Source organism: Passer domesticus, chromosome 10 (genome assembly GCF_036417665.1).
Source record: "Passer domesticus isolate bPasDom1 chromosome 10, bPasDom1.hap1, whole genome shotgun sequence".
Taxonomy (NCBI): Eukaryota; Metazoa; Chordata; class Aves; order Passeriformes; family Passeridae; genus Passer; species Passer domesticus.
This window is the reverse complement of record NC_087483.1, coordinates 29,389,737-29,417,382: the sequence shown is the minus strand read 5'-3', so window position 1 is coordinate 29,417,382 and position 27,646 is coordinate 29,389,737. Positions and strand designations below refer to the sequence as shown.

The window sequence follows — 27,646 nt, the reverse complement described above, 5'->3', positions numbered from 1 at the left end:
TAACAAGAGAAACAGCTTTTATTTGAGCAACTCCTCAAGAGTAGCAAGAAAAATTAAGAAAACGAGCACAGAATTCATATGTATTTACTACTAATGCTTTCCTTGAGTTTACTTTGGAGACAGTCTCTTCTTGTGTTCAAACTCTAAAGTATTTCTGACCTATTTGTTGGAATTTTAATACAGGTAAAGTCACAAGTATAAATTAGCTTTCCGTTTAAAAATATAATGTAAAGTGCTCCTTTCAGGATTTGTTCAGCTCACTGAATGGTTTTATTTAAGCATTTTGAGAAACAGTATATTGTTGGGCAGACACAAGAATCAGATAAATAATATCTCAAACATCAGTACAAACTTCATTTACAAAACCTTTTCAGGACTCTTCTGAAAAAGGATCTTCAGCTGATAAAAATAAAATCTATTAATTACCCTGAAAACCAGACAAGTACTTCTCTTGAATGAAGTGGCCCATATGCTTCTGCCCTCTGGCCATGAAGAAATGAGGGCATAAGACAAGGAGCACAGTGCCACAGAAAAAAAAGTATGTGCTGTGACATATTTGTATCTTAAGGTTTCTGAAAATATTTTCATGGTAAGATTAAGTTCTGTCTTTGCTTTCCCATTCACCTACGAGAGCACATACACTGGTAAGTAAATATGTGGCTGTACAGATGCATATAAAAGAGTCTGTTAAAGGAGCTGTCATAACTTTCAACTCCATCTTTCCAGTAGCAGGACACGTCCACGGGTGACATTCCAAGGACATCACTTGCGGAAGCGCTTGAACAGGGGGTGGATGTGTTTGTTGGCAGAGGCCTTGCTCCGTGAGGAGTGGTACTCCATGTACACGGTGTCATCTGCTCCGGACATGGAGCTCATGGTGCCTGCACGGCGCGACACCTGCAAGGACAAGGAGCACAGGCACGTGCTTAGTGTGGCATCAGAGGCTTCAAATATTTTCACTGCATGTGACTTAAAACATTCACTTCAAAATCTGTAATGATAGATCTGTTACCTTCTCCTTTAAATATGATGGAGAAGGACATGAATTCCATGTCAATTTTTTTCTGAGTGCCCAACAAGTGAATTATTCCAATAGCTAAAGGCTAATACAGATTAAAAAAACAGATCTATTCTCTAATGTTTCACAAAGACACCAGGCCATCAATGACAACATCACATTTAGAATTGGATGGAAATAAAATGGCCCAATTCTGTCCCACCCGTGGTCATTCTTTTCAAAGAATTCTTCATTACCTGAGCTGACTTTGAACCATATTCTCCAGCAACTACTTCCTCCTCAGCATCCAGGTCAGATGCCTGCAGGACTTTCTGGAGAAGCTGCTGCTGTTCTTCTTTGGTTGAAAATGAAAGTTCTTCTTCTTCCATGCCTGCCAACTTTGTGATTACCTAAGAAACACAGCACACTACAAGGTGAGGGCTCTTCCTCCTTTTAGCTATTCAAAACCAAGACAAGTATTTCTGATTCTATATCCTGTTTGAACTGCCTTCAACTTTTATTAATGGTTGGAACAACCTCACACTACAGATAGCACAGATACACACAAAATCTTGCTAAGTGATGTACATATACATACACTCACAGCTCTTGTTATAGTCTGGCTGGAAATACAAATACAAATCTTTGGGGAAAAAAAAAAAGGAAAAGAAGAAAGAAAAGCTCTGGGCAGAGCATGCCAGCTAAACATTGTTTATACCAGCTTGACCAAGAACCTGACCAAAGCACATGTAACTTACACATGTATTCAACTTACTGGAAGGTTGGTGTCATGCTGTAGGCTCTAGATGCGTCTAGTTTAAGAACCAGTATTTTATATGTAACAAAAATAATCCACTAGCTCTGCAGAGACTTAGAATTTTAGCAAGAAGCCTTCAGGACAATGGGGAAAAATCCCTAACAAATGGAGATGTACAGCTGTTGGGAGAGAGTGCAGCAACCTGCAACAGAGCATCAGTCACAGAGCAAAAGGACTCTTCCAGCCTTTGACTACTTCAACACTGGGTAACTTCAGTTAAGTCTGCTCTCCTTGGAATTCTCAGTAACTCATCTGCTAACTGCGTGCAGGGCACATGTGGCCTACTGGCAATGCAGTGCCATGGGCTCCATCAGCTGACAAGTTCCTCTGCTGAAGAATTGAAAGATCTCAAGCTTCTGTTATAAAGATTTACAACAGGCAGCTTACTTTCTTAACCAGAGGTATTTTGTAAGTGTCACATTTGACATGGTTTTGAGAAAGACATTCTAATTCAGCCATTGATTATGTAATGTTTTCCCTCATCCTTCCTGCTTACCTCCTGAGTCAATACAATTAGAAACTAATTATCTCAGCAGTCTGGGTTGGAGCAGATCACAAAAATACTGTAAATAAAGTTTAAGTTAAAGAAATCCATATTAGCTGCCAAGGACCATTTTTCAAAAATGGGGTAGGGAAACACTGGAATGAATAATAAGTGCTGTGGACTGTTATTTGTGGGAATGTCTAGTCTGAAAAAGGATGTTTTCCTGAGAAAACATCCAAACTTGAAGAATCCATTAATGGAAGGAATCAGTCCTACGTTTCTAAAGGAACACTGTGGTACTCCTTGTTTATTTAGGAGGATATGTGTATGGTCATCTCAAAAATAAAGAAAAAGGAGTCACAAAAATCCATTTTAAATTGTATTTGCCTGTTTCCAGCTCTGGTTGCAAAACAGTGCTAGCATGATTCATAGAATGGAAAGAATTCCCACTGCATCATCTTTTAAGCTGTCCAACTGATGCTCTGTTTAAAAGTTACCCCCAGTTCTTTAATATACAAAGTTTTCCTGCTACTGGTTTAAAATTTAGTATATCATACATTTAGTCTCTAAATAAAAATACAATACAGTAGCAAAGGCAATGGGTTAACTAACCAAAAAAAAACCAGCCAGCAGTACACTCCAAGCAGTAAACTGTAATAAGGCTGATATTTAAGAAGCAAAGACAAGATATGTGGATTTAGCAAAAATGTATTACTCCAGTTCTCTTTTTGATGGAAAGCAGAGAAATGAAGCTACTGAGAGATGGCAAGAAGAAAGTAAGTTCTAAACAAAAAGTGAAAAGTGTTACCCTTTTAAACTAGTGATGAATTTCTAGTTATTCAAGAACACAACTTCTAAAGGACAGGACATTAGCATTGAAATAATTACCAAAAGAAGGGTAGGGTCTCCATATTTGGAATACTAAGAAAGCAGACATCTATTGGGAATGGCATACACATAGTTCATCCTTGCTCGGAATGAAGAAACACAATAGATGGTTTTTTGGAAGTTTCTTTCGGCCCTAATATTCTTTGATGCCAGCTATGACAAAGTTTGGCAAACAGAAGAAAATAGATTCTAATGTTTTGTTTCCAATCTGCAAATAAAGAACATTCCAGTACTGGTCAGCAAATGTTGCTCCAGACACTCAGCTGGCCACTTGCACTGCTTTTGTGCCACATTGCACCAAAGCTCCTAAGACTAAGAACTCCTTCCTTGCAAAATTAAATCCCTCTATTTTAACCTCCTTTTTAGCTCTAGAATCCAGGGCATTCAAATATAAGTAAAGGGATTGCTCTAATCTTCCTGGCTACAGCCACACAGATCTATTTGCTGTAATTAGTTGCAGCTTAGTACTGATCTACGACTTTGTTGAAACATTCACTACAAAGGAAAACAAAGTTCTCACCTATAAACACCATGACAGGTCTGTTTCTAAAGAGCTCTTTAATGGGCAGCTCTTTCCAGAGCAGTGATTTCCTCCAGCTCAGCAGTTCAGGGGGATGTCCTGTACTGGTGTCTCACCCAGACAAGCTCTTGAACAGCCAGATGTGGGAGTCTCATTTTTCATTCTCCTCAGGATTGCTTCTCATCGGGAAGGCTTCTATCAGAGCAGTAAGCTCCAATTTTTCAAAGGAATAATCTACCTAAACCCAAGAGCTATCATGATACTCTGCTGCCTTTACAGCCTAACAGATGAGCATACAGGGCAATGCATGCATTAAAAGAAAATAAGTAAGATACATCATGAAATCTATAATATAGAGGATCTTTGGTTATGTTTGGAAGATGACATAGTAAAATGTCTGATACTGGAGCTCTTTGGAAATTGTCACTTCCTAAGTTTTGCAAGTTGTCTAAATTGGTGCTGCCCACTCTGACAACACCCAACACTGCTTCCTGCAGCGCCAGTGTGATACTGTATAATGGAAGGCCTGCACAGATGGACAAGGAACAAGCACTGCACCCTGCAGGGTGCCTGCTTTCAAGTTACAGCACTTACCTTTCTAGAAGCTGTACAAAGCTACTTGTATCTGCCCTCACAATAGATGATAAAACAATACCAGGGCAGTTCTTGCTTGCAAGAAAAACCTTCATTAATGCATTCCACACCCAGAATTCTCAAGTACTGGACGGAATACTAACACTAAACAATATGAAAATTACATTCTTAGGCCTCAAGCATAATAAATAGAAGGAATGAGTTACCTTGAAGCTATACCCTTGATCTACAAGAAACCGTTGTCGTTTTGTTGAATATGCCATTTCCTGAGTGTCTTGGGATACAAGGGAATAAAAAAAGGCATTGTATTCCTCAGCAACCATGCCTAAGAGACAAAAGCACTCAGTGATTAGTTTCATTTGGAACACTGCAACAAAGAACAACTGAAGAATAAATATTGAAAACAGGTACTTGTAACAGTAACTTGTTCCCACAAAAACTACTTGCATTGTCTAGCTGCATCCAGACCTTGCATAAACTGACTGACACAGCATGGAAACTCCTACTTTTGTTCTTAATAACTTGAGGATAGGTGAAAAGACAGAAAAATAGAAATATAGACTAACACAATCACACAGGTGCTCTAAGAAGAATTTGCTGCTTTATTCTGCTAGGCAAGGTGAAATTTGTTTTTAAGTCTATCATGTCGAGAAGAAGTAAAAAGTCAAGAGCAAGGACTGTTGTGCATGTCAAAAGAAGATCAACAGAAAAACACAAAGGAAAAGTTTTATCCATGTGAACTAGAGTTTGCAGTGTTTTTGAATTTAAAAAATGAAACAAAGATACTTAGCTAAGAATTCACAGCACTATCTGAAGACCAGCACATACCAGGCTGTGCATAAACTTTTTTTGTCACTTACAGTGACAAAAAGGTCTGTTACCCTGGTAACAGGGTTCTCTTTTAAAACCCAGGGTTTCATTAAGCCTTTATCAATTTACTAACATGGGGTTCGTTTGCATTTTCAAACAAAGCCTTACCTGTAAAAAGCACAATAAAATAAGTGTCTGCAGAGCTTAAGTCTGAGTAGAAAGTATTTTAAGAGTAAATTGTTCTAAACAAAAAAATCCTTTGGCCATGTTTTACAAAAACACACTAGTCAAAAACCAAATCCAATTTTTAAAAGCAAGTAATCTACAGTGTCAAAAATGTGATTTCTAGAGGCTTGCTTCTCAGAATAATACTATGATCCAACACAAACAATTTCATGTTGAAGAAAATATCAAGGAATGAAAAAGTGAGAGAATTGCCATAGAAAGTCAGTTTTCTTTCAGCTTTTTTTGTCCTTTAGAAGTTTTCTCATCACTAAGTTTACTGACCCAGAAGATGCTGAATTTTCATTCACTGGTATATAGGTATATTCTCTTTGACTAAAACATAAGAAAGCCTCATGAACATCCAGTTTCTCCTGCTCTAGGCTGCTGTGATCCAAGGCGCAGAGCCCAAGCACCACCTCCTTTACCTTTTTTGGCTCTCAGCACTCGTCCCAGCCTTTGAGCCTCCTGCCTTCGTGACCCACCGTGGGATGAAATCTGAATGAGAACATTGGCTTCTGGCAGGTCGAAGGACGTGTCCCCTACCTGCAACAGAGCAGCACCCTCTGAGCAGCCTCTTATTTCCACACCTCCCCAGCCAACACTAAATACAAAGCACAGCTTTCTTTGTGAGCTGTGATATGAAGATGTCAAATGCACACCATGCATGTGCAGCTGAGTTTTAAAGCTGACTCCAAAGATAGACACAAGGATACAGTGAATATACTCCCTCACCTTGGAAATGAAAATAGTGTTGATTTTTGGATTGTGCTTGAAGTTTTGTAGAATTTGCATTCTTTCCCCTTGTGCAGTAGGACCATAGATATAAGGTCTGAAAAGAACACAACATATACAAAAGAAATAAATACAAGATTTCTCACTGATTTCTTATGAGGTACCATGGCAGGGAGTGCAGGACACCTTTGAGCAGATATGAAAACAAACCAGATTGTGGTACAGATATCAGTTCACTTTTAGCTTGTTTGACTCTTCATAGCAGCTGCCCAGGGGTTTGTGGAACCCTCTGCAGCAACCCAGTCAGCCAGAAAGAGATTCTGACAGTTACAAATGTTTTTCAATTACGTGCACCAATGAAGCTGTATATCAACAGACTGAATACATTTGCTAAGCCTACATGAAAGACTGAAGGCAGCTGTTAAAAGACATTTTTTTCCTCAAATGTACTGAGTTAGCACATTTACAGCTGCAACCTTTGGTTCCTATTTAAACACTTGAAAATACAGGCTTCTCTATCAAGGAGATGCTGGGTGTCACAAATGGGCTGCTGGGTGTTGTTCTGGGAAAATTATATTTGCTTTTCAAGCTAACCTCTTGCCCCTTCTAATACCTACTGGGCTCACTGAAATCTGAAATGATGCAAAGGCCTCAAAAATTTCATGAGCAGCTCACAGTGGCATTTCATCTACGGTTTCTAATGTCTGACAATGAATTACATGGAACATTTAATGTCTCAGTCCTGAAGGCTCACACAAACTCAGTCACTCACAGACTTCATGAGTAACTTGGACTGCTATGAATTTTTCAGTGTCTGGCTGTTTTATTTCTGCCTAAGCAGAGTTAAAAAAACAAAAAGCTAAGAAGAGCAAAGCCCACGCAAAAACAGTGAGCTGCATGCAGGATAGCACTGCACTGTTTTGTCATCTCTTGTACTACTTTTCCAAATTAAGGTTACCAAGCATCTCCAAACAACAGGAGTTAAGTTTTCCAATTACCATTTTGCTCACAGTTTCATAAATTACTTCTAAGACAAGGAACCAAGCTCAAATTTTCTATTTGGTATTGCACATACATGAGTGGTAGCTGAACATAAACATGACAGTGCATAGGACTAAGGTTTTCTATTCTTATCAACTAATCCCTGTGCACTGGCTCCTCTTGCTTTTTTACTACAAACTTTATTCTAGGGATTTTTACCAAACAATCCTAGTCATCTCTAATCTAATTCTTCTATTTAAGCAGACTTTTAGAAAAAAAAAAAAAAGCTAAAAAATGAAAGTAGCAAATGAGTCAATTTTGAAAAAAATATCTTCATTATTCAATTAGTAGTGATCTGTAATATCTTATTTTAATTTTCATGTAGTATTTAAATTGTGAAGTTAAATAGCAGATTTAAACTGAAACTAAATTTTTGAGCCTTCCTTAAGACCACCAAGAAGATATTCGAACACATTTTGTATTGAGAACAGAATGATGCTGAACTCCTGGCTACCAATCCTTCATTTTAACTTGCCCAGATCCTGCTTGATAGCATTTCACTGGCATTCCTGAGTACTTTTCTGAATCTAGAACATTAAGTGCTAAATGGATTCTTTTTTTAATGACTTATTTTCCTCCCTGCAAAAAGACATCTGAGGGATTTGGAAAGGTAGATTCCTGTGCCATTAACTGACAGAACCACAAAGGCACAGTCCTTCAGAAACAGTGATTTAAACATATTCCTAACACCAGTGAAACCAGTCAGACATGAGCTATGCTATACTGGATGACACAATCATGACAGCCGGCTGAGCAAATTTAGATTCTCTGGCCCCAAAAATTGTGGACAAAGTAATTCCTGTCATGTGCATGGATTTCCCCTGATGGTTCCCCACTACCAAGGGCAAGGGGGTTAAGGGAGGAGCCAGCAGAGGCAGCCAGACCGTGGCCACCTCTCCACCCATGGGGGAGCCCACCCAGCCTGCAGGCTCCTTCAGGCCATGAGAAGGGCAGTGGGAGCTGTGCTCCTGCTGGGCACGCAGCCACAGCACTCCTGCTCTGCCCACTGGGCTGCTCTCTCCTCCACACACAGAGTTCCTGCCCTGCACAAACTAACAGTTCCTTTTGGACTAGCCTGCTCACATCAAAAAACCTCCAGTTAAAACAAACCTCACCTCTGTCAAGCACAGCAAGCCTCTTTTCTTTCTAAGAGTGGCAGCTGGATAACCTGGAGCTCCATAAACAATGTGAGAAATACAGAATTCACTCCAGAACATAAAAAGGGGCCACCTACTATTTCTTCAACTGGTTTTCCTGCCACGCTTCCACAGCATCTACCTCACTTACAACTGCTGTGCATCCCCTGCCCCCCCAGCACTGCCTGTGCTAAAGGCTTTGTCTGTGGTACACTGAACACTGCTAGAGACATTCCAGAGGCATCATTACAGCTAATCTCTGTCCAGACAGATTAAAAAAAATGATGAAAGAGACCACGGGTTTTGGAATTCATCCAACACCATTAGCTCTGCTTGCTATTTGATGTCACAGCATGCCAGCACCACACGGCCCCTTAAAATGCAGTCAGAACTGATCATAAATTTTGGAAAGTGTAAGGCTTGTTTGTGGTTTTGCTAAGGAATACTGCTGAAATTCCTAGACATGATATCATAAACCATCTAAATGTCCCGCAGCTTCCAGCAAACAAGGCCTTACCAAAGAAAGGATGAGGCCAGCTAATAAAGTTATGCTTCCCAATAATCACTCTATGCCTGATCCTGACAAACTCTCCCTGACTGTCCCTCCCCAAATCCTACCAACAGATTGATGCTGACCCCCCATAAAACCCTGTTTGCACAACCTCCTATAACTGCACTCATGTAACAGTCATTTAAGGTAATCAAGGAGCTCTAGGGAGAAATGTCCTTTAGTTTACTAAACAATTACTACAGTTCTAGGCACTGCACTAGTACAGCACAAATACCAAAAAAGCTTGTCTTCATTTTTTTAGGCAAGGGTAAAACCTTTCGAAAACCTGAAGAAGGCAGCCCTGGATCTCAGAACATCCTGAAAGATCCAGAGAGTATATATTTGAAAACCTTTGTCTCAGAGAGACAGGGGAAGCTACCATCCATTAAAGAAACAGTTCTAGTGATATGCCCAAAAGCCCCTCATTTTTCCATTGGCTTTTACTAATTAAAATAAAATCAAAGTACTACATCTTTGCAAAATCCTGAATGTAAACTCTTCTGAAACAAATGCTAAACAGAGACTCTTTTCAAACACCAAAATCACGTTTCAGTACCAGTAATGTCCATCCACAAAGACCCTCCTGAGCTTTTTATGCAGGAGGACTGGAGTTACAGCATTACAAAAAATATTAAAGACTACTGAAAGCTGTGAGATTGCAAGGAAATTGTCATGGAAGGAGGAAAACAATAGTGCCATCATTGGTTGTGAACACTTACTTCCCAAGTCTGACTGCATATTCCTTCAGTGCAAACACGTTGTCAGCAAAGACGATAATTTTATCATTCCGTCGCTCATGAAACTTAATCAGGAACTGACAGGCTCTGAATTTGTTTGGGTTCATGGTGTAGAGCAGTATCCTCTTCTTTGTTTTAATAGCTACATATTCTCTGTAAAATTCAGGTGACATTGGGCACCAGACCTACAATGAGAAAACACACACAAAGTAGCACTCTATTATTTGCTGATTTAATCCCAATGGGAATTGAAAAGATATTGGGGGCTGGTAATGCATTCTGTATAGGGCAGGTTACACATTTTAACAGTCATTTCTGTACCAAAAGGAAAGCTACCAGTCAGTGAAGTCTCCTGCACTGCTAAAATCTGTTTTTCCAAAATGCTTTGGCATTGAGATCCATTACAGAAATAGGCAGTGCAACTGGAACAAGATTGTTACTTCATGTTCACATTTAAATAATTTACTAAATACTACTACTTCCTACAAAGCAGCGATTAAGAGAATTAACTGTGCAGTCTCCCTCTCACAGCAGTCAAAGCTTTTTCCCATAAAGACTAATTTTCATCCATATTCTGAAATCTGAGAGACGTTTTATCTTCATTAGAGAACAAATTCACCCATCTTTCTTCATATATCCACAAAGGAGTGACCTTTATTTTAACAGCTAATGAGTCTAGAGCTTCCAAAACACAAGGATTGATTAGAAGTTTTCAACAGACATTAACATCATCCCAGGATACTCAAGCAATTCTTCTATTATGTAAATAACAACCATAGTACTTCAACAAGTCTGGGTTTATGTTTTCTACTCTAGCATGGAAAAAGAAGAAAGTATCTAGTTTGAGCCAATGAAGTGACACTACTGATAACATCTGACACTATCTACAGGGGATATAATTTGGGAAACATTCACTGTGCTGTACCTGATGCTCATATCTATTGCACAATAGAAATTAACAAGCTCCACAGAGAAAAGCCTCTTTCATAACCACCATTCAGCTAAGGAAGTTAATGACAATTTACAGGAGTTAATTTAAACAACATTAATTGTTCTGTACTGATAAGACCTAATTTTTTGTTTCAAAGTACTTTTTCCAGTGACTTAAATGCCAGACAATGCTTTTATTATCCTCTGACTACATTAAAAATAAATTCATGTACTGAATAGGCTCTGTTGTTATTGTGTGCTGCCTACATGAAAGACTTAAAACTCTTGAACCAAAAGACAATTACATCAAAGTGACAACAACATACAAATACTGAATATTTGACTGTGGTAAAAAATTTCATCTATTGCTCAATGCCTCTGACTGCATGGCAAACACATGTATTTTGTATTTTCATTTTACATTTTGCAAGACAGGCACTCCAATCCAAAGACTTAGTATTCAGAAAGGGATTCTGAAAGGGATTATTTGTAAATTACAAAACTCTGAAAAAACAGGTTTGTTGTCTTTTTTTAAACTTTGTGTAACTTTTTAAACTGTGCTGCTCATTCTCTTTTGGAGCAGCGAAAGAGCAACACCTGCAACAACCATGACCTGCCCTATGAGACATCAGCACTGCCCTCTCCGGCCACTTGGGAAGAACTGCACTTAAAGAGTGAGCCACACACCTTTCCTGGCTGAGGGGAATAAACCAAGTTGATTAATGGTGCTACTCCTCCAGGAAATCCAAACAAATATGCAAAGCAGTTGTGAGTGTATTGGACTCAACACTGGGCTTTTTTGTTCTTTGCCTTTGGCAGAGTCAACAAATGTTAGCTCAAAACACTGGCCTAAGGAATTTAAACTTGCAGAATTTTCCCATCATTCAGAATAAAAGGTATGCCATGCTTCATTTTCAAATGACTAAAGGGCAGTTCAGGGACTGAGAATTTTGCTTGCACAGCAGAACTAACCAAAGTGCCTAAATGCAAATCTGAATCTGAGGACTGGTTACTCTCCCTTCAACCCTAGTTCTTTTCTAGGTACTTTTCACTTGCATTCTATGTGTTCAAAGCAGTGGGTTTTTTTTTCTTCTACAACCTCCAGTTTGCACAATGTTCAAAAGGAGAAGGGCTGACCTGCATCTGCATCTTGTATTCCAGTACCAGAGCTAGGGAGAATTCCATGAAATTAACAAGACAGGTTTAAAATAAAATCACCACAACAATAACACAAAGACAAAAAAAACCCACCCAAAAACCCAAACAACCATAACACAATGCAGCTGCTAAAACTTTACTTCCATTCAACAGGAGACCAGATAATTTTTTAATGAAAAAGCAATCCCCTAATGCTTACATGGAAACCTTGTAAATAACAGAGAGCTTGGAGAAAGTTATACTCTTCCCTAAGAATCTTCCATGTCAGTTATCAGAGATAATACACTGAATTAGGCTTTCCAGAAAGATTACTTTAACATTCTATGTGCCTGTGGGAAAGATTTTCACCTCTTCTGATACCAGATTTACCTCTCATCCATATGCTGAAAAGAACAGAGGTCACATCTTTATAGTAGAAAGAATGGTGAGATCCAGTCCTACGTTTTCAAGTTTCATTCTCATATGTTCAGGCTTGAAATAAGCAGATATTTTCTTACGTGTTTTAAATTCTACTATTGTTATTTTTAAAAGAGCTACCAAATTTTTTCTCAACTTTATAAGCATACTAAATATACACTAATAGTACCAAAAAGCAGAGCATCACCTCAGCACACTGGACTTTAGCAATGTAGCCACTGTTCTGCAGCTCCATCCAGTTGGCTTCATAGAGCTTTGGTCCAATCAGGAAGTTCAGGTCAACAATTTTATCATCTTCTCTGACCAGGGTAGCAGTCAGCCCCAGTTTACAGTGAGCTTGGACGATAGTGAGCACACGTCTGAACATTTTTGCTAAGAAATCCAAGACAAATTTTTTGTTAACTTTCCTGAATGTTTTCAGAAGATAAATACTGCAACTTTTAAAAGACATTTTCATCAACTCCTGAACATAAGACAAGCACAGCACCGGGAAATCGTACCCCACTGCACACACACTCCTAACAAATCTGTGTTACAGCAAAACTTCACAGTGATTGCAGCTTTAGTTTGCATTGTCAAGTGTACTCTGAAAATCCTAGTAAACCTTCTTTATTATTTCCCATTCCCCAATAGAAAATTAACATATTCAGAGGTTACATGGCTTGGTTTGGGTTTCTACTATTCCCTACCAAGAACTATGACACAAGTACTCTTGGCTGACTGCCACATTCAGGACTTGCAGGATATAGCAGAATTACTCATCTTTGGTATTGCTAGAAATCACAGAGGAGTTGCTATACCTTCATTTCTATGAAACCATGCAAGAACAAAAGTGACAGAACAATGACAGAACAGTATGCTACTTTGATAAAATGGCAATTAATCACCAAGGTCTACTTCTGAAATCCATTACTTCTGCAGACACCAAAATGTATTCAAATAAAAATAAGGAGGAACAGCTAAGAGAATCTTGGGTGGTTTTTTAGCCAGGATTATTCCACAGACACTTTAATAGTACATTATTGTTTTCCAGTAGTACAGATCTCAATTACATGGCAATTTCATAGACAACAGATGTTAATCACTATGGTTACTCATAGATATTTAAAGCTGGCCTGCAGTGCCACTGCATCTAAGAGAAGAAGGCAAATGAATTCCTCTCCTGTTCAAATATGTCTGCAGCAAAATTATGCAAAGGTAATTCAGGTATTTTAACAGCATTTTATCAACCTACACAGAGGAACTTGTTCTTTACACTGCTATTACAGAAAACACAGTGACTAATTTGAAGGGTTTCAGAAAACTAGTGGTCTGCTAAACTATGTAGTATCAGTGGGGGAAAAGTAGGACACATCAGTTTACTTGTCTCAAAACCCTGAGCCATGGGGTTTACTCACTACATTAACCATGAGAAGAACAGCAAAAAAACCACCACTTCTACAAGAACAGAAGGACATTAACAATGTGTGCAACATGGAAGGCTTGCACACATTTTCCTTACCAGGAATGGTATGGACTTCATCCAGTATCATAAGGCCCCACTCTTGACTTTTAAGCCACTCCATTACTCTTTCTGCTTCCCAAGACCTTTTTGTCGTGTGCCCCAACATGGAGTATGTGCTGATGGCAACAGAACAACCAATGGGCTTGTCTTTGGCATCAGACGTGAAGCGACAGATCTGGCTGTCGTCGATGGTGGACCACATCTTGAACTGGGCCTTCCACTGCTCCACAGACACGGCAGAGTTGCCGAGCACCAGGCACCGCTTGCGCACGGTGCACGCAGCCGTCACTCCCACCAGAGACTTGCCAGCACCTGCAGGGCAGGAGGAGTGACACTCATTAGTCGTCTCTCAGACACCACTGGAGTAGGAGGAAAACAAAACCAAAGAGTGAAGGAAAACCATGAAAGGATATGAAATTACACAAAGGGAAATTTCTTTGTTGCTTCTTTGCTACAATACTCATAAAGAGATCAACTATTCGCTTCTTAAAAATACAGCTGATTGTCTCCAGGACAAGAAAATAATTGCAAACAATGGCTTTGACCATTAGAAGCAATCATTTTACTGCTTTTTAATTTCAAAAGAATGTTAAATTACAAGTGGCTACAGAAAGCTTCCCTAGGGGTGCTTTATTGCTCTGTCTCTGCCAGTTATACATCCCCCCACAAAGCAACTCCTTAAATCTTCCCATCCTTCACACTTCTCCCAGCACTCCTTACGGACTCTCAGGCCCTCATCAAAGGTCCCATGTGCCTCCTTCTCCCTCAATACTGAGGGAACTGGCACACAAGCCTCCTGTTTGCTCCTTTTTCCCGTTTTCTCTGTAGGCTGTCCTAGTCAGCATGTCTGTCTTTTCTTCCTCGAACTCTCCTGCGCAGCACCTGTGCACTCAAGCTCTTTCCTTCCCTGGACACCCCTTTATGCCACCTTTGTATTCCCAGCTCCCCATAGTTTCCCCATTCCCAACCAAGGAACAAATTCCAATGCCAACAGGAAGATGAGCAGAGGTGGCAGAGGGCACAGTGGAAACACGGCTGGCAGTGTGAAGGTACCAAAGCTGTTCCCCAGCCCCTGCCAGGACACAGACAGCTCTGTGACCCAGCTCTCCCTCAGCACAGCCTCACCAACAGCTCAATAAAAACCACCAGCACTCTGCACACTGGGACCAGAACAGTCCCTGCTGCTGTCTGAAATCCAGGCAGCTGTCATCTTTGGAATTTTCTTTACTACAGGCAAATAAAGAACAAATTGTCTAAGTACCAACACAGACACTTACCACAAGGCAAGACAATAACACCAGACCTGGCTCGTCCATTCCCAAACATCTTCCTTAGGCTTTTCTCTTGATAGGGCCTGAGGACTGCAGTAGGCTTCAGATCTATATTGATGTCAGGATTCACAGAATCATTTCTGAAGTCATATTCTGCTAGCAAGGGGTACTCCAAATGGATACAACGCTTCTGAAGTTCTTCAATCATCTCCTGAAGAGGAAAGAAAGCTTCAGTTGATAAATTCTCCAGATCTGAATTAATTTCTTTTTCCCTAAAAACAATTCTACGTTACATAGTGCGTGACGTGAAGTTACATTTATTTTTATGCTTATCAAGTCTTATTCTGGAAACTTTACCTGTGATTACCCTAGCCCTCGAAACATTTTGAACAACAGTTAATATTAGAGAGGGCTCTTTAGGCAGATGGAAGAACATGAAACATTCAGCTCATGCTGCTTGCCCAGCAATGACTAAACTACAGTCTGAAGTCCTGCAATGAAAAGTTCAGTAAGAGACAATAAAGGTTCTCTATGTTACACAAAGCTGCACATCTGTTACCCTGAAAACCTCCATACTCTGTATGGAAGTTATTCCAAGACAATGACAGGCTGAATCAGTCACCAAGAGATTTGGTTTGGGTTGGCTTTTTTAAAATAAACAAAACTCAGCTACTAAGTTATCTTTTTTTAAATTCCTTTTTCCCCTACTAAGGCATCATTAGAATCACTGAGTCCAAAACCAACTTGAGAAGTTCTATAGAAGCTCTCTGAAGGTCAAGCAAGGACTGTGCTCCAACTTCCAGCTCCCCTTCTCAAGTGATAAAATTGGAACCACCAAGAAAGAGTTCCTTCTGCAACCATGAATTACAAACAAAAAAAGCAGGAGGGAAAAGGAGAAGAAACAAGCTATCTGAAAGCAGCCCTCCACTGAATTCTCATCTTGAACTCAGCCACACTGGACGGGGACCTCCCTGAGTCCCTGGAGCCTCTTTGGCCTGTGAACACTGTGCTCTGCAGGCAGGGAAAGAACAACACCCACACTGCCACTCTCTAAGATTCTAAACTTTGGAAGGTAAAAGGAGAGAAATGTTAATGACTTCCAATGATCTCCTCTACCAAACAAAGAGCCACAGTACTTCCTAGTAAGTTGTCATGCTTATGTGCTTCTCTGCAATATTCATACCTGCTTGACTTCAAAAGACACCGTCTGTGTCTCCTCCTCCTCCTCCTCATCTTTGTCCATCTGTTCATAAAACTCAAATAAGTCAGCTGGGACGTCTGGCTTATTCTGAGCATCTGTTCCCTGTGAAGTTGATGGACCAAGGCCACCTTCACTAGATTTGGAAATCTGAAATAGAGGAACATGAATTTTCACCACAAGTTTCATTAGAGACACACTCTGCTCCCCTCTTCCCCCCACATTTAGGCTCAATAAAGAGGCAGAGTTTGTTACTGGCAGAATGAAGTTGATACAACAAACAAACAATAGCAACCCCAAACTACTCAAGAGTTTACCTCCAGTCACTGCAGTAATTTTAGAACAGGGCTGGACATACCGCTGATTTACTTGTGAATGTCTCTGTAATCAGCTCTGTCTCTTCACCTTCAGCATTTCTCAGGCGACATTCTTTAATAACATGGTCTTGCAGAAGCTGCTGAATGACATCAGGGTGGGTACTTTCCACAAAATACCTAAAATTAAAGAATAAAGGAAAACATTTTTATGAACTCATCACCTGAATAACTCACAGGAAGAGTGGCATAGATGCACAGCTGGAGGCACGCTCAAGCATCCAGTCTTGGGGTGCTAATTTAAAAATAAAGCCATTATGGCAACTAAAACTTTTAAAAGATGCCTCACACCAAAAGCATCACATACTGTGCAGTCATTCTTCCATCTTATTCAAATGCTGTCTAACCTAATCTGAGTGGCAAACTCCAGCAGAAATGCCCACACAGACCTCTCACATACCTCTTATCTGTGACACATGCAAATTAAGTAAATTGTTTTGACTGAACTGAGCTGAGTTTGTGAAAACACCAGATGTGGTGTTTTCAAGTCCTGTCCATAGCACCAGAAAAGCCCAAAACACAAACCCCCAAACTTCCAAAACACAGACCGCCTGAAAATTTAAAACTAATGCATCCTGGAGATTCCTCAATGATGATGCTGGTTGGAGATCACAGTTAGAAGATGCACTGACTTCTCCAGGCCCCTTCCAGCACTATCCTCTGGCTTTAAAACAAATCAGATTCAACAGACACACAAGCACCCACCTCTTGCCACTAGAGATAAGCCTCTTGCTTATCTTTCCCAAATGATTTGAAAACCTCAAAAGACATACTGCAAGTCCAAGCACTAAAGAAACAAGCTACAATATTAAATTTGCAACCTATTTTTAAAAATGTGATGACAACCAGCGCTACCTCAGGACAGCCAAACACAATTCATCAGCTAATGTACTAAATACTTCCAAAAGCTGTAGAAGTGATACCAGAGAGCTGTTACACTCAGCTGGCAGCTGTGAGACTCCAGAGCTCCTGAGAGCACTCACTCACTCACTCAAAGCTGTGCATTTGGAGGGTTTCCTGCCACAAGAGCTGAGGAAGAAGCCACTTACCTGTTATGTTTCAGAACCAGCTTCACCTTCCCATAGCTGACGGTGCACAGCTACAAAGAGAGCAGTCATTAGGAACATGCAGAAGAGAGATTCCATGTTTAGGACCAAATACTGCAATGGCTTTAGGTCTTTGTGGGGAAGCACCTTACCACAAAACATTTACTTGCACTGCTGTTATGCTCATGGAACAAACCTGAAAAGGCATTTTCAGAAGATGCTCACATCATCTCACACAGGGGATCAGGCACAGATTCTCACTTTTGATACCTAATCTCAAACTGTTTCCAAGACTGTGAGAACACACTGAATACACTTGCAGGATAAGGCAGGCTGTCTCACAGTACCCCACTATTACAGAGTGCTTCCTACATTCTGTTTTCCTTCAGAGCAAATCTGAGGAAACTTTCCCCAGGTACGAGTTGTACTGGCTGAAAGTATCTACAGACACTTAAATGTACTTTTTATAAATTCTACAAAGGTTATCTTATGAAAACAGTACATGTGCAGCAATACCATATGCAAAAAGACAGAAAAAAAATGTTCTCTTGAAACAATGACAGAAGAATAAGGTAGTTAAAAGTAATGAATGATGAAAAAATAATAAATCAATTAGGAGAGCAGGAAAGGTATTCCTTAGTAGAAACAGATGTATTTCCAATGCCAGTACAACAACCTTACCTTGATAAACTGAATTATTCCATCTGGGACACCAGTCTTGCTGAGTTTCTGCAAATACTCGGTGATGTCACTTGTCTGCAGGCCCACACTCACAGCAGCATACAGGGAGTAAGCAGTCAGCTTGTACTCGTGAATGTGGGTGGGTCTGCACACAGGCTCAGCAATGGCAACCAGAAAGTCCTGTGCATATTTGTAAACTGGAGAAAAGGCTTCCAAAAATATATGGCCATCAGGAGCCTACAGAAACAAACAAATGCTGAAGGCACAACAGTGTTAGTCAAACTGAATCTCATAATGAAGTTACAAGAAAATGAATAAACATGTAACTTTTGTCTTCTGAAAATGGTCCAGGAATTGATCTATGTTCTTTCCATGGCACTACGAATACACCACACCCAGATCGGTAAAGTTTTTACAGACTGACATGCTGGGGTATGCTTTCTTTTTTAATAGTAAAGAAATTACTGCAGTAGAGGCAAGCTTCCAGCCCCATTTGCAACAAAACTCCTTGCTCATTTTACACAGAATAAATGAATAAATGAATGAATGACAGGCAGCACTTGAGTGTCACAGCCTTAGGTGCCTGTACAGCACTTGGTGACAGGCACCATGCAGACACTGGCTGGGAAACCACCTCTTCCCTAGATGATGCACCACTGGCCAGACCTTGGACAAGTTTACTGACACCCCTTTCCAAGGACAGAGAAAACAAACAGCACCAGTTACAGAATATGAGGCCAGCCTGTCTTAGAGCCGCTTCACTCCAACATACAAACCCTGCTCCTGTGAGGAGCTCACTGCAGTGATGGATGCCTCTTGTGCCACCAGCCAAGGCGATGCTCTCCAGCCCCCCCCGAGACGTCTGGGCCGTGCCTGCAGCAGGCTGCCGGGGCTGCAGCAACCCCTGGGCACTGCCGGGGCCGCACGGCCCCGACCCGCACCAAACCCCGCAGCCAGGCGCGCCGAGGCTCTCCCCGCACGCTCCCGCCCGACCCCGCAGCGTTCCCGGCTTCTCCAGGGGAGAACACCCCCTTCCCGGCCCCGGCCGGGCTCCCACCCTGGGGCGCACGGCCACAGCCTGTGCCCGCCCTGCGCACGCACCACCCAGAGGGGCCGCGAGCTGTGGTCGGCCTTCAGCGGCATCTGCAGCCGGTAGTCCTTGGCGCCGTACTCGTCCACCTTGGTGCCGCTCTCCTCCACCTGCTTCCCCGCCGCCGACGGCACCGCCTCCTGCGGCTCCTTCCCGCCACCTTCGTCCTCGTCGTCTTCGTCGTCATCGTAATGGCGCTTCTTGGACTTCTTCTTATCTGGGAGCAGAGCGGGAGCCGTGACGAGCCGCCCCAGGTGCCCGCTCCCGTCCCCGGCCCGCGCCGCTCCCGGCCCCGCTCACCCCGCTCCTTCCTGCCCATGGCCGCCGCGCGCCGCGCTGCGCCCGCCCGCGCGTCACTTCCGCAGGGCAGCGCCGCGAGGGGAGGAGACACCATCGTCTCTGTGTTCCCGGGGCCGCCCTCGCCGCGGGGAGACGCGCGGGCGGGCGCGGGGCGGGGCCTCGGATACGGGGGGCAGCCACAGCCCGGAGCAGCGGGAAATGAGGAAAAATAATTAAAAATTAACACAAGAAATCGAACTTCTGGAAAGCGCACCGTAAATAATAAAAAAGCCAACTCGGAATTGAGATACGAGAGTGACATTGCGCAATGTTCTGAAGTACAGAATTCTTAAAAGAGAAATCACACTGTTGTCCCTACAGAGTGTTTTAATATATTTCTAAGTACAGTTCGTGTCTGATTTTGGAAATACAAATACATTTCGAATGGTTAAAAACAAAAATTAAAAAAATATTTTGAACATCAGCCAGCTGAAAATATATTTATCTAGTAAATCATCTCTCAAAGCTTTTATATATTTAATTATTCTAACTAAACATAGTACCCTTAAAAAACAAGTTCATAAAAATGTAGAAATGAAACTGTGGAATAAGATTACTGGGATATATACACACACACATTCAATGCATACACAGAATTACAAGGCGGGGTTGGTTGGTTGTTTTTAAGTTTGGAAGGTTGTTAGACAACGGAACTAGCAAGCAATGCCCAACTCCTGAGTTCCTCAACCATGATAAACATAAGCAAATTTTTAAATTGTTTTTATATTTTTTTTATACACAAGATATTCCATGTAAAGCAGCAACAGCAGTGCAGTTACTGGCAGCAACATCTCAAAAGTAATAAAAAACCCCATACATCCAGACAGTAGTACATTGCACACACACGTGATTCTCATACACCCATCGACAATTGGTCAGAGTATTAAATCAGTGTACAAATTAAATATTTCCAAAAATGTGCAAAAAAGTCAACGTTGATAGAAAAAAACACCTTTGTGTACATACATTACAAACTGTGCCCAGCATTCAACTGAGAGTAAAAACATTTACAGTGAGAAACTGATAGATTAAATAGAGAATTTAATGGCTACATAAAAATGTACATTAGATCAAGAGTAAATTTACAAATTTTTATTCATAGCTTCATGAAAACTAAAAGCCTACGATCCAATTAATCTAAGTCTCCTCCACATATTTACAGTGATACTCCATTATACAACTCCTCCGAGGTCTGAGATGACAGACACTATGCTTTAATAAACCATCCCAATTTTAGGGTGACACCACCTTTTTTTACTGGTATTAACAAGAAACAAACACTAGGGAAATTACAATCTAATGGCTGTTCAGAAAAGAAAATGCAATCCTTGTTTTTATATCAACATTATATAAACCTCTGGGGAAAAAGGACCATTTGTTTTGGGGTAAGAAGCACAAAAAAGCTCTGATGCATTTCCTATGACTATCCACTCATGAGCTGGACTATCCTTTTCCTTATTTCTCAACAGAAGACCCTGACCCTCCAAATCCATACCTGTGGACTCAACATAAGGGTTGAACCATGAGATACAATTTTTATGCCGTTTAATCCAGGTCCTCTCCCTTTAAAATAAGTTTCTGAAAACGAAGCCCTAGCCAAGGTGTGACTGCTCTGAAACATGAGAAACATCATGTCCTCCACCCCATCTACCTCTCCACTCCTTACACACACATATTGCTAGAGGAAACCCAAGGATTGCACCAGCAAACTGGGAGCTGCAGTGTCCTGGGTTCAAGTGATGAGCGCCCTGGTCTAAAGCTGGACACACACCTTACTCAGGAGCTATCAGGGGCCACCACCTATGCAGGACTTAAGCTCTGCCAGCTAGAAAGAAAAATAAATGGTGTGGGCCAAGTGGGGATATCAAATGAGAAAGGAGCTCCTTTGTTTCTGATCACAGATTTTGATTCAGAAACCCTGGCTTGATAACAAACATGTCTGACCCCTCAGTGCACATTAGTGACTCCTCCTGAAGGCAGCACCCACACCCAAGTAACTGTGGGTGACATCTGGCTGTCACAAAGAGGACTGGCCGCTTCCCAGAGCTTGGGAACATTCTCACTATGGTGCACAAAACAGATCAGGTCACAATTTTATCTTCATGGTGTTTCTGAAATGTCCTAAGGCTCAAACCCAGCTTTTAAGGTTTTAAGTCACCAAGCTTATGCAGTAATTTTAGAATGACAACAGTAAGATTAAATTAGAAAGAGCTTTTAAAAAGAAAACTCTTCATTTTAATACAAGCATGAGTTTTGTATATCAAACAGCAACTGTAAACACCCACATGTCTGAAATATGGGCAGCGTCTATCACTTTTTACTAGTACCTGCTTTACTCAGTCACCAACAGCTTACTGGTGGATATACACTATTTATAAGACATGAAACATCACTTTTGGCTATATGTATATGGGATAGAAAAGCTTTGGTAATTGTATGTGATTCTACACTGCAGACTTGTCATTGCCACAAGACAGCAAGTTACCAGCAAGAAGAAATGACACTGGCAGCAATACTTTTGCTTTTCCAGAAACACCATAGGGACTTACATTCAAGCACACACATTATACTTTTCTATATGCGTGACACAGTCTTTCAAGATTAAAAAAGTAAGAAATTGGTTATAAATAACTGTAGATCTGACCAATTTTCTCAAGTCTCTGAAGCTGCAGTTAGACATTGCTCTATGTCCAAAGGAATGGCTTGCTGTACTGCACTGTACCTATGGGTGCTATGAGGCTTTCAGTCAAGACAACGGCAGGATTAGGATTAGCCTAAAAGCACAGGAAAGAAATCTGTTGGTTTGCTTGGACAGATCATATTCCTGTGCACTGAAAGTAAACAGCTTTTAATACAGTACCACACTTAGAAATGTACCAACTTTGCTTTCAAGCCCAGTAAGAAACTCTGCTGCAGTGTCTAGTACCCAGAGCCAGGAAGCCAAATCCTGACAATCCAGTTACTTCAGTGCATGTAGACAAATTCTCTTTCTGGCATGTGCATTGGTGTACAATATCCAGAATGCAAATACAAAATGTGTATTAGCACAGAAAGCCAAAAATCACTTTCAAGTTCTGAATTTGAATGTCTGCCTGCAGATTATAATTCCAGCACACTTTTCAATGCAATTAGGCAAGCTCTGCTTAGGGCACTTTGAAAAACACAAAAGACTGCTAAGACTGCTTTGGTGACATGGAATTGTATGACATATTTCAATATGGTGTTCTAACATGAACAAAATTAAGGCATACAGAGAAAAAGGCACTAGCTAAAAAAACCCCAAACTTTTCATTTTATTTTACTGAAAGGACTATTTAGCTACAAATCAAATTGGAAATCAAGTTAGAAGTTTTAATACTATATTTAAACTGTCAAGACTGTAGATTTAACTATGCAATTATTACATCCATACCTTTTTGGGTTCTTTCATGGACATTTCTATCACTAAAATAAAAAATAAGCAACTTTCTCTAACACAACGCAACTGAAACCTTGAGTCATGCTCTAACAGGGCTGTTAGTTACACCATTAAAACCATACCACAGAAGTAGCTTTTGTCACTTAATATGTGCAACAGACAGAATACTAAAAATCATTAGATAAGTAAGACTTTTGAAAATATACATACTCACTGTGAATTTCAACCCTTATTCTTTGAGAGTACAGCTTCATTGTGGCATTTGCAGAAAAGCAAACCAACCCTGCAGCTGTATTGCTTTCACTGGCATTTTTTTATAATTGGATTCAATAATTAATTCATGATTCTAAAATGCTGGTGGCTTTTTAAGTGGGATACAGGAAGTTGTGAGTCGGGATCTTGGCTCTGCAATCCTCTTCCATGGAGTTTAAAGCTTGAAATTCCATGCAACCTCACAAATTCAAGAATGAGGGGTAATTCACCACCACCCCAGGAGTCCCTGTAAGTGTTTAACAAACCCTGCATACAGCTTGTTTTACTACATTACCCCACTAGGGATAAGTAATAGCCAACCTCTTGGTAAAAGCCTGATTTAGCTTCATAATTATTTCTAGCTCAAAGTATTTTTGTTAATAACCGTCTAATTTACTGTAAGTTATTTAAGTCAACAGAGAAATTATCCTTAGGGTGAAAAAAACTAGCTTAAGCCTAACCTTGGTTAAATTTGTAAAATTTTACTAGAATCACTCAATCTGGAAAACGTCAACTTCATTTAAGAAGCACAGTCTTACATAGGCAGCTTTCTGACAAGCCAAAGGCATGATGAAAAATGCATTCTGAAAGTTGCTTTTTTCCTGGCTCCAAAATGCTGACCGTTGTCATGACTGAATGCCATTTTTTTTTTTTTTTAGAAAAGGCACAAAAGCAGCAAACTTGATTGTTCAGTAATTAAAAATCACAACAAGGAAGTGATATTGCAATATACATGATCCAGCACTGTCTCACAGAAAGGTCACATTATAAGTAAACTAGATTCTGAAAATTTTCAAGCTTCAGAGAGTGCAGTTTCTCTTTAGAATAGTATATTTAAATGTTATGAATGCTACAGATAAACCTGGTTACATTTTCCCTTTAATGTCCTTTTTTGGTAATATAAAATTTCCTTACCTTTTCAGGAATCACTGACCACTACTGATTTTTATATACATTTTCACCTTGGTTTTGGTACCTTCTTAGTCTGAAATCAATCATTTCAATTACATGATTTTGAAAATTACCTACCTAAACTATTAGGCTCTACATTAAACTTCCCATTCCTACTGTCACTATATTTTGCTTATAAAGCAAAGGTCCCTTACAGCAGAGTATATACCAATTCTTCTTAAAGGCTGCTTCATAGCTTTTATCTAGTGAGAGAGAAACAACAACAAAAAAAAGAAGTCAGTACAAGCTGCCTTTCCTTTCAGCCTTTTACACTTTTCCTGGTTTGACTAGTTCCTTCTCTGTTCAGGAAACCTTGCACAATTGCGTACCCTGACCAAGAAAATCTTAAGTTGGGTAAAATACTCACATAAGCTGAAGAAATCACCACTCAGTCTCTGGAGAGATGGCCACAAAAAAGTCATTCTTACTCCACTACAGGTAAAGTGATTAGGATAGATCCATACTCCTGCTTATGCTCTGGCAAAACATATGGAATTCAGCAGAATAAATTCATAGATCTCATATGTGAGTGACTGTGGGAATGGGTAAGCTTATTGTTCTGTCTCCATGCATTTTGTAAACCTGATAGTCCTCTAAAGATGCAGAACAGGAGAGCCTTGCCAGACTTGACAAGGGTAACAGTACCAGCCTGCTCTGCCTTTAAAAAACAACAAAAGCAAGCAATGAATCATCCAAAACAGTAAACATAATTTCAGTTGTTTTGTCCAATAGTTTATTTCCAAACGCCCCTTTAAATTATCTATGTTCTGTTCTTCTACAAAAATATGAGAGTCTGATTTTTCTGTTGTGAAAAGACAGTTATTCACTACACCTGATCAGTACCTGGGCTTCTCATCTGAGAAGCAATATTTCAGATTTTTACTTCTTTTATTATGCTCTTTCAGAAATAGAAAAAGTAATTAACGTACTCTTTATGACAGCTGGAAATCTGACAAACACCAATCTGGATTATCAGGCTGGAATATTCACACTCATGTTATTTAATTGCTGGCTCTCTGCACTTTTGGCCTGTTTTTTGTATAATTTTCTGTGCTGTGCCTCCTTCTTCATAGGATTCATCAGTGCAACCTTATTAAAAATATAACTGGAGTCTTAGCTTTCTCAGTGACTCTTTCCTGATGTTAAGAGATGTTTGACTTGATTTCAGCAATTTTCAACACATCCTAGATGACTGACCTGCATTACTAAAACAATTTTTTTAGTGCAGAATGGGAAGAATTTTATATTATTCAGGCACTTGATGTTGACATACATTCCATCCTAGCGCCTCTCAAGAGCTTTGCAAACATTTCTGAATCCAGTAACTCATATACTGCACAAGGATTAGTCACTCCCTTTCCCCTGCAGCCATTCATGGGACTGTGGAGGAGAATTGACCTCAACATCAGTATTTTTTTTTATCAGCTAAGATAACTGTCTCCCTCAAAGCTTATGCAACAGAGGTTCTCTTTGGCAGATAGAGCAGGAGGCATTCTCCTAACTATTTACATCCAATAGCTGACTCTTGTCTGGCATGGAAAATTTCCCCTTTGCAGTATAGTAGTTTCTAGGAGTCTGGGCCCATAATCTGTTTACTTGTAATTATTTTCATATTAAGATAATACAATAATTCTACACCAAAACCTCTAACTAGTACATCAGTTTTGAGCTCATTTTTGTTATTTTCTTTTGGTCACATAGAAGTACCAGCTAGACATGCTGCTGTACAAAGAGTTCCAAGTTCTTCCAGCTTCATCAATTAACTCTAACCGCATGTTCCTGCTTAAACTGTACATTCCAGAAACTGATTAAATTCTAAAATACAGTAAGAACTTAGAACTCTCTGCTGCAAGTACCTACAATATAGATAAGAATCACATAGAAGTAACCTTCTTGTCCTTTAGCTGCATGTCTATTTTTCCCTGCACCCTGAGTCAGTCAGCGGTGTCAGAAAAAGTCACACAGTTCCTGACTGTCCAAGCATTTGTAATTTTTTTTCCTCTTTAAATAAGGAACAAATATGTACTAAAGTGCTTTATCTACATCAACCACATCAGTACATTATAGAAACAAAAAGTTCTAGTCCTGGTGGGAGCCGGGGAGAGAAGATTCTCATTTTAGATACAAATTTTAGATTGTTTACAATCTAAGTGAAACAAAGATTCAAGAGAATATTTTCTCTCTCTTGTCTTCTTTCTCCTTTTTCTTTGTAAAAAATAAAAAATAAAAGTGCAGTCAAATAGAAAATAAATGCAGTAGATGCAAGCCGAGTTGAGGCAGGTGTTAGTGATAGTGTGCAAACGTGTGTCTTAGCAGTTCATCTGCAAACGGTCGCAGCTTGGCCTCGATAAAAATCCGTTTCAAGAAATCCCGAGCGTGGTCGGAGACGTGAGGAGGGAGCTGGGGGTTGGTTGGCTGAGTGGCAATTTTAAAGATGGCAGCCATGGCTTCAAACTCTGCCCACGGGGGCTTCTCAGTGAGCATTTCTACCACTGTGCAACCTACACTCCTGAAACAGAGGCAGAAGTGAAACAGCAGGTTACAACAGAGTCATGTCCTTCCAGGAAAACAAGAAATAGCAGAGAAGGACTAAAATATCACAAATAAGCAGGGTCCACATAACACTACAGAGTAACTTCAGCATAAAACAGGCATTGGAATAAACTGGCATGTATTGCTGTACCTTTATCTCAGAGTTACACAAATCATTACCTGTGTCTCCACTGTATTACTTCCCTGGGCTGAAAGCTACTACCTCAGTGAAGGGATAATTACATATTTATCCAGGTAACACCAGCTGTGGTGGGGCACTGCCAGCACCCACTGCTCAGCAGGCCACGCACTCAGCACTGCACTTGGAAGCTTTCCTGCTCCTTGAGGCTGAACAGAAATGCAAAGCATCAGGAAAGATCCCTGCATGCCATGTGTGTTGCCAGCTCATTAGAAATGCACAAGTTATCACTCACCAGTGAATCGTGTGCAAACATAATATGGCAGCTGAAGAACAAAAACCCTACTTCAAGGTATCTTCTCTTTTAGTTAAGGATACTAAAAATATACTTAGATTGACAGAAAAAATTTTAAGTTCCTAAACAATCTTTGCTCAGGAATAACGTTTAAAGAATTTAGGAAGGCAGAAGGGCATATATATGGCCAGAGAAACTTTGTTCCAGAAGTCCTTAAAGATCAGCATCTTCCAATAACAAGTGAACAATGGATAGGCTGGAATAATTATCCAATTCTTAGAAAGTATGAATGTTTTTCAAGATGCTTGCAAGAAGTTTTGTGCTTAAACACAGGTACATTTCTTTACACAATAAGGATTTACTGACTGACAGCTGTCTAACTTCAGTATTTTTTCTTAAGTTTCCACCAAAAAACACACAATAACCTTGGTACCAAGGCTTCAAATTTGAACAAGCGAACTGCTTGATATTGCAAGGTTGACCTATTTTTCAAATATATCAGAGTAATTACTAAATAATC

At 40.2% G+C, this 27,646-nt stretch overlaps 2 protein-coding genes across 6 annotated transcripts in view; both read right to left on the bottom strand.

Annotated features, from left to right (window-relative positions):
* ERCC3 (ERCC excision repair 3, TFIIH core complex helicase subunit) lies at positions 1-24,363 on the bottom strand. Of its 2 annotated transcripts, none has more exons than XM_064434909.1 (15): positions 24,239-24,363; positions 19,212-19,417; positions 18,111-18,347; positions 17,433-17,482; positions 16,368-16,503; positions 15,995-16,159; positions 14,818-15,022; positions 13,538-13,852; positions 12,224-12,408; positions 9,514-9,716; positions 6,068-6,164; positions 5,761-5,878; positions 4,507-4,625; positions 1,255-1,407; positions 1-897 (listed from the first exon to the last, which is right to left on the bottom strand). In XM_064434909.1, the coding sequence occupies exons 2-15, from the start codon at positions 19,251-19,253 to the stop codon at positions 763-765; spliced, it is 2,160 nt and encodes a 719-aa protein (XP_064290979.1). In that variant the 5' UTR covers positions 19,254-19,417; positions 24,239-24,363; the 3' UTR covers positions 1-762. The 2 variants fall into 2 exon arrangements, with proteins under 2 accessions (XP_064290979.1, XP_064290978.1); XM_064434908.1 differs by lacking the exon at positions 24,239-24,363 and adding an exon at positions 19,501-19,651.
* Positions 19,849-27,646, bottom strand: part of MAP3K2 (mitogen-activated protein kinase kinase kinase 2) — a 48,343-nt gene continuing 40,545 nt past the window's right edge. For all 4 annotated transcript variants that reach the window (XM_064434910.1, XM_064434913.1, XM_064434912.1 and 1 more), the window contains one exon: positions 19,849-26,669. In XM_064434910.1, the coding sequence (XP_064290980.1) occupies positions 26,444-26,669 (226 nt within the window). In that variant the 3' untranslated portion in view covers positions 19,849-26,443. The remainder of the gene's footprint in view (positions 26,670-27,646) is intronic.